Raw genomic sequence first — 14,975 nt, 5'->3', positions numbered from 1 at the left:
AAGTTAGGTGTTATCATAATCTAACTTTGTTATTGAGTGTGCATGGTTGACTAACTTGACGGGTCAAGAGGACCTGACACCAAGTAGGAAGTCTAGTCGGGATGTTCGATTCTAGAGTGGTAAAGTCCGAATGTATGATTCCGATAGGAGATCAGGATGTGCAATTCCCGAGTAGTGAAGTCTGGATGTGTGATTTCAATAGGAAGACCTGGTGGGTCAGATTGACGTCAAGGAGGTAACTTGACACACGGTAAGTAAAGATAAGTCAGTTGAGGAGAGTGACTAAGTGAGGATGCGTCCCAATTGAGCGGACAGTAGGCGGCAATCCAATTTAGGTTCATTTCAAAAACCTAAATTGAGATCCTGACTAGATCTTGGCCTAGAAGACAAGGTCTAAGTCATAAATCTTAATATTATTATTGTGCTAACTTTATTTTACAAGATAGATTATTATTATGTTAGACTAACCTAACTTGCAAGGCAAAAGGAGCAAAAAGACCTTGAGTGAATAGTACCTAAGGTGCCTTCAAGTATTGGAAGTCCGTCTTTGCATTGTTCATGGAAAGCGCCTTTGATGCTATAAAAGACGCCTTCTAAGGGATAAAATTTAGACTTCATCATAGATAAGGAGTAACGAGTTTGGGATTAGATTTGACACATTGGAGGCGCCTTCAAGGCTTTGGATGGTGCCCTCCACACCCTTTAAATGGGTGTCTCGACCAAGCCTTTTAAAAAACTTCATACGAGATTCTACGTGTCCGATCGACTTACCGACTGTTTCAGCTTCCTGCTGCCACCCTGCTATGACTCTATTACCCCCGACTGCTGCTGAGAAGCTGTCCAAACACCGAGCTTGAGTCGACCATCTACAAAAGTGTTCAGTAACACAATTTAATTCATGTACTTAATTTCTATAAATGAAAAGTGTAGCTTGTTACACTCTTTCGATTCTTGTATATTCGATCCCCTCTTCCGATTATTCTGGAAGAGATTTTTAGTTGCTTACCCATCGATAGGTCGCGGGACCTGGGTTTTGGAGCAAGAATCGCCGAAGGCTCCAAACCAATTAAAAATCGAATCGTGTCTTTTACTTACTTTTTCTTTTATGTTTTCTTTCTGATGCGTACTTTGATTTCAAAACCAAAACGAAAAGATTTTTAAAAATCACATGATTCCCCCCCCCCCCCCCCCCCCCTTATGTGTGTCTCGATCCAACAATATGACTATTACTTATAAGACAACTAATGAAGATATGAACGGAAACATACCTATAAGCTAGGAGTCGCCTTGATAGTAGTATTGAGATGAGATAATTTGTAAATTCATATTGATTAGAATAAATGTACCACTTTACTAAACCTGCTGGAAGCTAGAAAGAATTCATGAGTTGAATTCAGGATTAAATTACATCTAGATCAAAATTTGTACGATGTTAGATTTATAGAAAACATGTGCTCTTTATTAGTAAATAGAATAACATCATAGCATGTGATTTATATTACATGTGCAATAGTGATAAAAATATAGTAGGAGAATAGATCTCCGCTTCTCTATAGATCTTGAGATTATAAGAAAATCTCAGTTTTACCCTCAGTGACTTGTTAGTTGTCTACTTGAAGTTCTAATCAGTGACTACTATTTTAGTATATATCCTGATAACTATAGTTGAATTGATTTATGGAACATGACTAAGAAAATGATTGATTAAAATGAATAGATTTTAGCTAAAAAGGAAAAGTAAAACATATTTACATCTTTGATATTTATTCACTAGTTGACCAATTATATTTTTTGTTTAGTACTTAAAATGTGATTATAAATAACTATAATGATAGAAGATATTGAATATGCTCTTGACATAATAGTCATTATGAGGGATTAGAAATGATTTAATTTAAGTAAATGCAAGATATGGATATCTCAGATTTATAAAATGTACAACTTTTTTGGCATTAATCTATCAATATGCTTACTGTCATACAAACTATTTTTCTTTAGAAATATGAATTGGATGTTCTTATTTAGTCTTTGTGACTATTTAATCTTTGTGTCTTAACTTGGATGAGTGAGAGATGTTGATAGTTACTGCATGTAGAACATTTATTGTAACTTCACAGTGCAGTTTTTGAATATAGTATATAGTTGTGTCCAAGTAATACAAAAAAATGAAATGATGAGATTGTACAATCATAATTGGCATCCCATTGGAATTTAATCGTCTAACGAAGTATCTTGAAGAAAGGCAAGCTCCGATCGACTGATCATGAGATGAAGTGGGATAACGTCGTGATTTGCCCGATCAGTCTTTATGCTTCTTTGAGATTGCGTGAGTGAGTCATGTCTTGGAGAGCCCGCACTTCGCTCGGGTTAGTTTCAATTCCTCGCTCGGTCATAATGTAACCGAGGAAATGCTTGCTCTTTGCTCTAAACAGACATTTGCTAAGTTTAAGTTTCAATCTATAATACCTCAGGGTTTGGCAACTTTCCTCAACATCTGTGCATAAATCCACCTCTTGGAGGGACTTAATAAGAATATTGTCAACATAAACCTCCATATTCCACCTGATCTACTTCAGGAATACTTTATTCATGAGTCATTAGTAAGTTGCTCCTGTATTCTTTAGTCCGAACGGTATGATATTATAACAATAAGTTCCTTCAGCGGTTATGAAGCTAACATTTTCCTGGTCATTCTTGGCGAACGAGACTTGATGGTAGCCCTGGTATGTATCCAGTATGAAAATTAACTCGCAACCGGAAGTTGAGTCTACCACTTGATCAATCCGCGACAAGGTATAGTAATCCTTAAGTCATGCCTTGTTGAGGCCTCTAAAGTCGATGCAAATCCTCCATTTATTTCCTAGCTTAGATATCAGGATGATGTTTGCTAGCCAGCTCGGGAACTACACCTCTCGAATATAACCGGCCTCCAGTAGCTTGCCCATCTCCGCCCAAATGATTTTATTCTAGTCGACTCCGAAGTCTTGCTTCCTCTGCTTGACCGATTGGGCATCAAGAAAAATATGAAGTACATGCTCCATGACTGTGGGTGAGATGTTGATGATCTTTTTAGGCTCCCAAGCGAAAATATCATTATTACGTGTTAGACAAGCCACAAGCTCTTCTTTAAGTTCTGGAGATAGGTCGGCAGCTATCTAGGTAGTGGCCTCCGGCCGACCTAGTCGAATTTGGACCTCCTCATTTTCTTCATGCACTAGTGTGGGTGGCGTCTCCCGGATGGTGTTAACCTCCATCCTCTAGATCTTCCGGGGAGGTGTTGGCCTCTGTCTTGATGATATTAATGTAGTATTTGCGTACTACTAGTTGATTTCTTTTGACTTCCCTGACCTGGTCATCTATAGGAATTTTTTTTTTTGACATAAGGTTAAAACAACTACCCGAAATTCATTTAAGGCCAATTGGGCCATAATAACATTGTATGCCGAGGGCATGTCTACGACTATAAAAGTTGATAGGCGCATCCTCATTAGGGGCTCCTCCCCTAAGGATAAAGTCAGCTTTCTTTGGCCGAGCGACTGGACTTTGTTGCCCGTGAAATCATAGAGTAGTGTCATCATGGGCTAGAGCTCGTTCAACTCTATCTGTAGTTGCTCGAATGTTTGCTTGAAGATGATGTTGACCATGCTGCATGTGCCAACAAAGGTGCGATGAATGTTATAATTGACTATAATAACCTTAATTATTAAAGAGTCATCATGGGACACTTCGACCCCCATCTAAATCCTAGGGCTTGAAGCTAATCTTGGGCCCTTGCGTCTGCTCCTTACTACAACTGACTGCGTGAATCTCCAGTCAACGAGCATGCAACTTCCTCGCCCGGTTAGAATTTCCATCAGTTGGGCCTTCGCCAATCATGCCAATATCTCCCCAAGCGGGGTTGTTGCGATTTTCTTCTTGTCGCATCAAGGGTTGCGCCTGCTGGACTCGAGCGGGGGCCTGAGCCCGGTCTCCCTACCGCTGAGGCGTCGTTTACCGCTAATCGACATTTCGATAATCTCTCCTCGATGAACTATTCAACCGTTAATATTGTAGTGGTTGGGAGACAGGAAACGCCAGCGGTATCCTTGGTTGGCGGCCTGGTGATTCCCTCGATTATAATGATAATAATCTTGGATGTCTGTTAAAATGTATACTAAAAGTCTAACTTTTTGTATAGATATTTATATTTTGAAATGAGAAGCACTTTGGTCAAATGTTACATTTTATATTTATATGTTAATGCAGTTGTCCATTTAATTTATATTGTAGATAACATGGTGTGTGGTGTCACACAGAAGATCATGTTATCAGTTCCTTATAAATTATAAATAGTAGCTCACGACCAAGATAGATAAGGACAAATCATTGGAACAGTTGTAGTGTAATTTGGTATTAGTCTAACTTGACTATAAAATTTTACTAGTACACTATGTGTGTATTGAGTAGGATCATTTGAGGTTGTTCGACTTATATTGACTGTATAAAAGAACAAAACCTCTGTTATTATGGATGTGCGTTCTCTTAATCCTGATATAATAACAAATACATATACTTAGTATTTATTTCTTTGACTTATCAATGGGTGAGATTTATTCGTTAAATTAATAGGCCTGATGAGTTGGAAGATAGTACCATTTATATGTGTGTTATGGTGTGTTGTTGATTATAAAAGGAAACTGTGTACTATTTATTTAGGTTGATGATGTCCCCTTGAGGAGCTCATAAGGATTATCATGTAAACCCTGCAAGTGGACTTAGTCCGACATGATAATAAGGTTGAGTGATACTACTCTTGGAGCTAGATGTTAATTAATTGAGTTGTCAGTAACTCATTTAATTAACGGACATACGATATCTTAAACACAGGGAGATTAACACACTCATGATAAGAAGGAGCCCATATTGTAATATGGGATTGGTATGGTAGTTCAATAATAACTCTTTAGTGGTATGAGTTATTATTGATGAACTTGAGTTGGGTGTTTGGGTCGAACACAGGAAGCTCAAGTCCATCAGGAGGTCAAAACCAATTACTCATCTCGGTCCCTGTTGTAGCATCTACATAGCCTCGCATTCACTCATTTGATTTTGTTTCCTACCTAAGAAAGGGGTCGGCCAAGCCTTGCTTGGTGCCCAAGCAAGGGGTCGACCAAAACAAAAGAAAAAGGAAAGAAAAGGAAGATAAAAGAAAAGAAAGAAAAGAAAGAAAAAGGGGGAGAATTTTTCTTAACAGAATTAGAGATTCTAAAAAGAATTATGTTGATTTTTTCTTAGAAATTTTTTAAAAAGAATTATATTAATTCTTTCGTAAGAAATTTTTCTAAAAAGAATTATGTTAATTCTTTCCTAGAGATTTTTTTTCTAAACAAAAATTCTATTAATATTTCTCCTCTTTTATCTGGTGTCAAAGGTTATAAAAAGGGAAGAGGTCATGCCACCATAACCTAATCTTTCTTGAGTTGTTTTCTTTGCTTGTGGCCGGCACCTCATCTCTTCTTTTCTCTCTTTTCTTTTCCCCTAGGGCCGGCGCTCACCTCCTCTCTTCCTCCTAGGGCCGGCGCCCCATCTTCTCATCTCTTCCTCCCTTTCCTCCCTCTAGGGCCGGCGTATATCTCCCTTGGTGGCCGGAGCTTGGAGGAGAAGAAGAAGAAGAAGAAGAGAAGAACCACCCTAGGTGGTCGGCGGTTTGAAGGAGAAGAAGAAGAAGGAGGCGCCCCTTTTCTTTGCATCTTTTGGTGGTAGGCGGCTTGGAAACAAAAGAAGGTTCGGGTGGTTTGTCTTGGTAGATCGTCGCCCACACGACGCCTAAGAAGAGGAGAGGAATACAGCAAAAGATCAAGAAGTCATTGTTTACGAAGAAAGATACAACTAGTTATTTATTCCGCAGCGCAACTAGTTTTGTTTTCTTTGCATGGATCTTGAAATAGCAACACAAGAGGCTACAATCTTGTGCTTCGATCAAGGTGCGTTTTGATCAATCAAGAACTTGCTTGATTGATCAAATACATGTTTGATCAAGCAAATGGTTTCCAAGGAATAGTTCTGTCCTTGTACAAATTTTTGTATAAGGGATTTACACAGAACGAAATTCCGAGCGCCAACAATGTCGTGGGTCACCAAGTGGTGGTAGGTACAAAATCTGGGTGGAGTCCATCTAAGGGCATTAGGGCATTCCACCTGCTTGGCCTCCACATGTTGTATAGCTTGAGGGCGGGGCTCTGGGTGATTTGGGGGAGGACCCGCTCGGGGCCCCATATAAGGAAGAGGTGAAGATGGTGCTCGGCGCTCGGGAACAGATGCTTGAGCGGGCGTGGAGACTTCTTTCTTCCCAACAAACCGTGCTTCCTCCACATTAATATATTTAGTCGCTTGGCTCAGTAGATGATCGAAATCTCTTGGAGGCCTCCTGATGAGATTGAAAGAAATCATTGTTGGTGAGCTCTTGGGAAAATGCACTCACCAAAATTTCTAGGGTGGCCGAGGGAATATCTATGGTCACCTAATTGAATTTCTTGATGTAAGCCCGGAGCGTTTCCTTGGACCCCTATTTGAGTGAAAAGAGGCTCAAGGGGGTCTTGTGATAACGACGATTGATGGCGAAATGATAGAGGAAGACCTTGTGGAAATCCTAAAACTATAGATGGATTCAGCTAGAAGTTGCTTGAACCACCTTTATGCCAAGCCAGAAAGTATAGTAAGAAACACTTGACATTTCACGCCATCCGTATATTGGTGAAGAAGGGTGATGTTTTCGAACTTTAGGAGGTGATCCTCTGGAACAGTTACCCCAACATATTCCCCTATTGCCAAGGGGTGGTAGTATTTCGGCAATCTATCTCCAGTACCTCTTGGGAGAATGGTGTGTTGATCCGCTCGGGAGAGCTGTAAGCATTGGAGCATTTCCTTTTGCGTAAATCTCGAGTGGGCACGAGCTGACGAGAGAGTGGGCATCCAAATCAGGGTCTTCAACAACTTCCCCGTTCCTTTCGACAAGATGCTGAACCAGGTCATGAACTGTTCGCTCAGCACCAACATGCTTTCGGCAGTCACCGGTGAGGTCGCAAGTTCCGTCGACACGAAGGTGAAAGCCATGGTGGTGATGAACTTGAGGTCGGGATACTCGGAGCGGATCAGGGAGGTGTACCGCCAGCAGGCGACAGCGATAGGGGAGGTCGTCCAAGTGTTCCAACCGAGCCACGAGGAGGCACAGGCGATGGAGAAGCGGGGCCACAACGTGAAGGCGCCGGCGGAGATCAAGCTGCTCAGTCTCAGCTACGTCCTTGTGATGTCGGCCTGGTCGACCTTCGGGTACGTGGCGTAGGGTCTCGACGGGCTCAAGCCATGGGTCTTGCTGCGACACACGCAGTCAGCCGACACGTGCCGTCGAGCGGCGTCACCGGAACCGTGCTTCCTCATGTCCCCGGCACCAGCGCAGTGCTTCCCAGACGGCGGCGGGAACACGATCTTGAGCAATGTGAGGCAATGCGAAGATGAAGTAAATGACATCAAACTATTTGATTAATTAGTTTCAGTAAAGAAAAACATATTGTTCATCTGAAAAAAAATTACACCAAAAGAAAAGATGATTTTACTCAACATCGATCGCTTGATTGCTTCTCATCACAAATTACACTATCGTTTCTTTAGATCACAACGTAATTTCTAAATAAAAATTAGAAATATACCGAAGCATAGATATACCAGCTAGCAATAACATTCCATCAGACTCTGAAACTAATCAGATGTGTGTTGTTAGCTCATAGTACATCAGCTTGTTGTATAGGAAGCAGTAGCAGGCCTCGGTTACACAAAAATAACTTCGAGTTTCGCACACGGTTTGCTCTTGATGTGTTTCTCGAGCTCAGCATCGTTGTTGAATCGGAATGAATACAATGCTTCTCGCTGGGTGATGCCGACCGGGTATATTCGATAGATTCGTAAGTCGTTTGCTCCTCGTAAAACTTCTGGCCTTTCGTTCTTCCAAATGGGCACATGATTCAGCGATTGGAACTTGGCAAGAACTGCAGATTCGAGTGCTTCTAACGTTAACCTTCCGGATCTGACATGGATCATGTAGCTGTTAAAAAATCATGCAGTAGGTGTAATGCGATAAGAATGAAGGTTGAGATTCGACAATGGATATGTACCTCATGTAGATGCTTTCCATTTTGAATCGACCTCGTTCTCTGACAAACAAGTGGTAGACTGTTTCTGCTTTGCTGGTGCAATGGCAGGGACGATTCTGAAACGAGGAACTTGTTTCCTCTTTTTCGTGGATCTTTGTTGCCAGATGTATGCAAAGGCGACAAGAGGAATGTACAGTGGCCATGTCCACAAGGGCTTTGAATGAATCAGATGGACCCTCATATTTCCACCTACATAAAAAATGGAATTAACTTGTGAAGATATCGGTTTGAGAAGACAAAGTCTGATAATTGTGCTTCAGTTAGATTCCTCTTTATGGCCTTGCTAAACCATTCGATCATCTATTTCTTCTGATGTTCAAGAGGATAAAAGATACAAAACTCGTAAGTAAAAGAATGCTCTTAGAAAGACAACTAGCATTGGAGTTTCAGAGAAGAAGCACAAAAGACAATGCTAATTTCCTTTGGTCATATAGCTAAATGTTTAATGATGGATGAGTACTGGTACAAGATAGGTAGTTCATTTTTTCTCACAATTTTCAAGTAACATCAAGAGATAGAGCAATCATGTCATTCATTATTACAGTAAGTTGTCGAAAGATGAATTATGAGAAAATTTAAGTTGCATAGTAGTGATCTGGATCATAAAAGTCCAAAACCGAGGAAGAATTTTGCAGCATGATCAAAATTCAAGTATCTACCTTAGTGTATGGTTGTAAGCAACATGGTCTGATGCAAGGGATCTCATGGTTTTTGCAACTGAAGCAACATCCTTGGTCTCTTTAATATGCAAAATACAATCAGGACAAGGAGCAAACTCTTGGATATTTGGAGCACCAATGACGACAGGAACAGTCCCTGCAGAGTAAAGGAAGGGAACAAAATGCTTTTACACAAACAATAGAGAAACTCAAAGACACGATTGAGGATTAAGAACAGATAACAAATTGAGATTGGTAGAATCTATAGATCTACATTATTTATATTTTTTTGGATAATATTAGCAAGCTACTAGATCTTCAAGATGCGGTGTAAGGAAATATAAAACAAATAATGCATTGCCGCAATGAAAAGCAACTGAATTGTCAGTATTGCAAATATTAGTTTGAAAAGCACACCTGCAACAAGTGACTGAAAAAGTTTTTCTGTGACATAATCTTCCTCATTAGAATTTTCAAAAGCCAAGCTAAATTTGTAGCGCTTTAAAGTCTCAACTTTGTTCACTGCATCCAGATAAGAAAACACACGAAACAGTAAAGTTTAGTAGTCTAGTTATAAACTATGGAGAAAACATTGAATGACCCATAAGAAGAATGTAGTAATATAAACCGATCATAATGAGAAAGATGATCTGTATATGATCCAGCTATTTGCTTCCACAATAAGCACTCATGACCCAGCTAATCATTTGTTCATCGAGGACCAAACACAAGTATATAACAAAAACAACAAGATGATGTAGAGCATTGTATTCACCATCACCATCACGGTTCCGGTGACAACTACCATATGAATCAATCTTAATGCCCAACTCTTCCAGCATTTCAAGAGCCTGCAAACGGAAATTGCGAGCCCCACAGTTGGAAATGAAAGCGGCTGCAAGTGCTTCTTCTGTTTTTGGACGCACAGGTGCCATTATTTCATATTCAGCCCATGAGAAATAACCAACAGGTACATCGGAAGAAAGGCTGGTTGTCATTACAACTTTATACCCTCTCCTATCCAAGACAGAAAGGTTAATGCCAAAGTAGAAGGTCAATTATAAAAGGAAAGGAAAAGGATTGCATGGTAAAGAATGAAGCATGCCCATATATCATAGTTTAGGATAGCAAAAAGTTAAAAAGTAAGTATTCTTGAATCTCCTTTTAAAAAAAAAGATAGATTGATATAATCAATTTGGTAGGAAAAATAACAAAACAGTATGCTAAAGTAAGAGTAGCAAATCGGGAGACCCATGAGCAGTTTGAGACAAAAAAATCAACAACCTGAATTTATATGTTTCTTTCACCATTAAAAGAAGAGTGGCTTCTATTATGCTAATTGTAAATTTAAAAAAAAAACTTCAACATGTTAATTTAAACTCAAGCAGTAATATTAGTTTCCTTAATCAGATAACAGTCTAAAAACATGAGCAGAATTCTTCAAATTTGAATATTTCTCAAATGATGTAAGACTAGATTGCTCAGATACATACTATAAATTCAAAGAAAAACAAGTGTTTACAATTGCTAACTTGGATAGGATGACCATTTATCCAAAAAAATCTCAAAATCTATGGAAATGGAAGGGCCAAAACTATGGTTTTTTATTGTTAGAACCCTCCTTCACATGTGGATAAGCAAGCTGAAATGGCTAGACCGAGTGTAAGTACCCCAAGGTAGTTTTGATGTGATCAACCAAGTTAAGTTAAGTCCTGTTGATATTTAATCCCTGTGTCTAAGTGTGCAGGAACTTAAGAGAGGAAGTCGAGCGAAAGACGCAGCTAGCGAGAAGGACGACACAGAAGAGAGCCGATGAGCTCGGTGCGTCTGAGGGACGAGGTGTTGTGGAAGAGTACGCAGGCGGACGAAAGGAGGCACGCGGCGTTTCCAAGGGACGAGAAGTCGGAGTGGAAGATTGTTCGAAGACCGGAAGTTGGGTTCGGGCGAGCACTATTCCGGATGGCCGAGATCACCCAAGCGAGTGGAGCCAAAGCGGAAGATCTGGACCAATGCAAGCGGAAACGAAGCAGAAGACCGAGACCGAAAAATCAACAAAAGGCTGATTTTTCGGTCCTGCGCGCCCGGAGCATAATTTTATCCGAAACGCGATGTGGTGAGTTCCGTTGTGACGGGGATAAAAGTTTATCCCCCAGGTGCCTAGAACCCTTCCAGGCGCCCCGACCAGGGTTATAAATACAGCCTTGGTCCAAATGGTTCAGACAACACTTGTAAATGCTTTTAGTTTGTTCTACTATTTGTTTGTGAGCCATCAACACTGTAAGAGGCTTCTCTGCCTGAATGAGACTTTGATAGTGAGCTTCAATTTCGTTAGATTAACAACCTCCACGGTTGTAACCAAGTAAACCCCTTCGTGCCTCTACTCTTAGTTTATTTCTTAACTTATTTTATGCAAGTGTTAGTTTAATAAAGCTATAAAATTCGAGGAAGGTTCGTGTTTCTTTGCAGCGCTATTCACCCCCCTCTAGCCGGCCGCCACGGGTCCGACATCGAGAGCAACATAGGGACTGACTTCACTTAATTGGAGGTATTATTTTAGTTACGAACACTAGCAAGATAGAAATAGTTAGCCTCCTCTCATACATCAAGTCTAGTTAAGTGACCACTTATATATAATTTGTTGCAAGTCTTGACAACTGGTTGTTATTCAGTTTTATTGATGTGAACCTGACCAAAATGTATGTGTATGATCAACTAATTGCAACAAACTCCATTGAGGTACTGGTTCATGAATGCATCATGTTTTTGAACATTTTTACCCAAAGATTCCACAAATGTATAGAAGTAGCATGATGATATAATTGGTTGTATTCCCATAGATTCCACAAAATGGTAGGTAAATCTTATATTTTTGATAATTGTTTTATGATGACAAGAAAAAACTTTTCATCATTACATAGCATTAAGAGTTAGAAAAAAGCTAAAGTCAGTGAGCTCAAAGGAAGTAACTAACAAGTCGTAGTGTCAAAAGACAAGGGAATGCCATCATCACAAGAAATTGCTAGATTATACTGACCATACAAACAGAAAAGAAAAAGAAAACTACTGTGAAGTTGTGAACTAGTCATATTACACAGATGATACTAAAATGAAAATAAAATCCAAAAACTAAATCTTTCAAGATGAAACGAACAAACTGTGCTTACCCACCGTCGTGCCGCGTCAACACTATTTTCTGGATAATAGTGTGATGATTCCATGGATCTTAGAACAGCAGCAACAGCTGGATTTTGTGTTAACCCGAATGAAGCATCAGGTACCTTCTCATTTGAAAAACCAAAATGACAATCAATTGAGCAAGATCTCCAATCCTGGATCAGAAATAGAACATTTAACACATTTAATATAATGGAGCATCTCAATTTGACGCTATATATCATGATCAATTGCTAGATATAAATGTTAAGATTAGCACATGAGGAGGAAGAGAAGTCGAACGCTCAACTGGTAGCGTTGGGAAACCGATAACAAAATATTACTTTTGATTTCGCCTTATGATTTATCTATCTAGATTTAGTTATAATCGAAACAGCAATTACCCAAACTCTTAGTCAAAATTATCCAAAAAATTCCTCCAAACGAGAACACGATCAGCAAACTCTCACCTTCTGCATCCCGGATACAAGAACTGGATCTTTCTGGAAATCTCGGGAGTAGGGCACAGCGTCCTGCCTCTCCAACCACTCCTCGCACTTACTGACCTCTTCCGGATCCACTAACCCTTCCGGGATCAAAGGCGAAGACGAAGACGACGACAAAGAGGTCGACCACTGATCTACCATACTGGAAGCCTTCTCAATAACGTCGATGCGTCCCGAAAAGGCGATCTCGCCGATGACTGCGAGGGCTACCAGCAGAGGGATGAGGCTCGCCCACCTCCTCCGATGTTGGCCGCGGGGCGGCACGCCCGTCAAGGGAGATGCTCTCTCCTTATCCATGCACTTCTACGCCGTTCGAAGGAGGAGGAGGCGGCGCCCGGCGCCCGTGGCTGGAGTAGTTGGGGTCTCCTCCTGCTAGTCTTGTTCCTTCCTGCTTCGGTCTTTGTTGACTGATTTCAGAAAGGACTAAACCTTTCAATTTGATTGCACTCATGTATAACCTACCCAAAATATACTCGTTCTTCCATTAGAATAGCCTATGCCGGGAAGAGACGTGGGCGTCATTGATTGGTTAGCAATCGAATTTTCCAAATTTAGACGGTTGACTGGCAAGCCAGTCGGGTCGCCAGGTTTGGTTCGGCATTGGGACAATGATAAATCCTTATTCAATCAGGCCCATCCATTTATTTTTTTATAAAATCATCCCTATTTATATTTACCTCCTTACTAAACACTCCTTCACTATTAGTTCTTGCCAAATCACCTTCTCGAGTATAATTATTTTCCTAATTTACTCTCAAATTTCAAGTTACTCCAAATTTAAGCTTGTCGAGGGAAAGAAGAGATGAGACGATACAGGGAAGGGAGAACCTTCGACCAGACCAATCGGTTCAATCAACTAAACTAAGAACCAAAAGTTAAGTTCATTGACATTGGATTGGAAAAAGAAACTAGTCGACAAGCATTGAGAACCTGCTGATACATTATCAAAGCAAACAACCATTGCCAATGGATCAATATTGGATTAAGTATTGTTGAACATCTCCTGACTAACATTAGGGATGGATAGATTCAAGAGAAACCTTGAGTTCTACTTGAACAAATCTTACGAAGGGTAACTGATCTCCCATCTTCTCTTGCATTTTCTACCTCCCATGAGTCATGACGTAACTGATCTCCGGTCCATGTCAAGATCAACATTGTTTGTAGCTTGTCCTGCTATAGAAGCTGAGGAAGATGAGTCAGGAATGAGCCCAGCCGGCGACCATTTTTGCAAGGTACACACAGGAGTATGCAAGGCCCATGGAACATTATCATAAATTAGCAAAGGCCACTTGAGCTTTGCCAAGGAATCGAGCTGCTCCCTGTAAACCAAATCAAATCCAAACCTAAAAAAACATGTGCTAACAACCACGTGTCTTCTAGTTGATGAAATAACAAATCAATGCAGCTTCAGATAACAATCAATATTCAGCAGAAACAAAACTCTTAAGTGAATACCATGTGCAGTCATAAGCAATCGATTATTTTGAAATACTTTCATGATAAATGCTTTCTGCACTGCACAAAGTTCATTGGAAAGATGCTTGTCAACTAAAATAGGATCAACTAGTAAGTCATACATTGTAGTTACTGTCTCAGATTATTCATAATTTGATAAACATTCAGGAAGTCCAAAAGTTCATGGATCATTGACTCACACAAGAGCCATCTGGGCCTTCTTCCTTGAATGAATTCTCTGCAAAATGGTCTGAACATGATTCTGGTGATGATATAATGCAAGCCCAGAGCTAAAATCTGCAAAAGTCAATTCCAGTTAAATGTTGTGCCCATTTGAATGGATAAGATGTTCCCTTTTCACCTGCCAACGACAAAAGCACTCTATTGGATTGACACTGACACTGAGAGAGGAAAGTTAGGGGAGTAAATGAGATTGGATGCCCCTAGGAGTCCTAGCCGTAAATGATGAATACTAGACGCTATGTGTATCGACCCGTGTAATGTTGTAGCTAATGCATTAAGTATCCCATATGAGAAATACGTTCATAAAAATAAATCTCAAAGGAATTGACAGGAGTCTGCACAAGCGGTGGAACATATGATTTAATTCGATACAAAGCGAATAACCTTATCAAGATTTCACGTGAATCCTCTTGAAAGAGAGAGATGTCTTTGAGAATACGGACACAGGTGGTGCATGATTGTCATCAGCTCATGTTGTAAGGTGTTGGGTTAAGTCTTGCAACGAGCGCAACCCTCGTCTTTAGTTTGGAACCCTAAAGAGAATGTCAATGATAAGTCAAACAAAGGTAAGGATGACGTCAAGTCATCATGCCTCTTATGTCCTGAATAACAAAACCAAGAAAAATACCTTCTCATATGATGATCTATTTAGTTTTCTAATTTATCTCTCTATAAATATTTATGAGACCTATTGTATAGAATGCCCCAAGTTAACATATAACCTTTGGTGAAATACAACATAGTTTATATAAACATCTACAACAAACTAA

At 40.1% G+C, this 14,975-nt stretch overlaps 1 protein-coding gene across 1 annotated transcript; it reads right to left on the bottom strand.

The window, feature by feature from the left end:
- Positions 1–7,586: 7,586 nt before the first annotated feature.
- Positions 7,587–12,909, bottom strand: LOC121982372 (putative fucosyltransferase-like protein). The gene is made up of 7 exons (XM_042535394.1): positions 12,469–12,909; positions 12,014–12,174; positions 9,621–9,862; positions 9,263–9,367; positions 8,846–9,002; positions 8,148–8,375; positions 7,587–8,059 (listed from the first exon to the last, which is right to left on the bottom strand). The coding sequence occupies exons 1-7, from the start codon at positions 12,799–12,801 to the stop codon at positions 7,804–7,806; spliced, it is 1,482 nt and encodes a 493-aa protein (XP_042391328.1). The 5' UTR covers positions 12,802–12,909; the 3' UTR covers positions 7,587–7,803.
- Between the last annotated feature and the right edge of the window lie 2,066 nt (positions 12,910–14,975).

The sequence above is a fragment of the Zingiber officinale genome, chromosome 5A (genome assembly GCF_018446385.1).
Source record: "Zingiber officinale cultivar Zhangliang chromosome 5A, Zo_v1.1, whole genome shotgun sequence".
Classification (NCBI taxonomy): Eukaryota; Viridiplantae; Streptophyta; class Magnoliopsida; order Zingiberales; family Zingiberaceae; genus Zingiber; species Zingiber officinale.
Note: the sequence above shows the minus strand (reverse complement) of the source record. Positions and strands in the feature narration are given on the sequence as shown.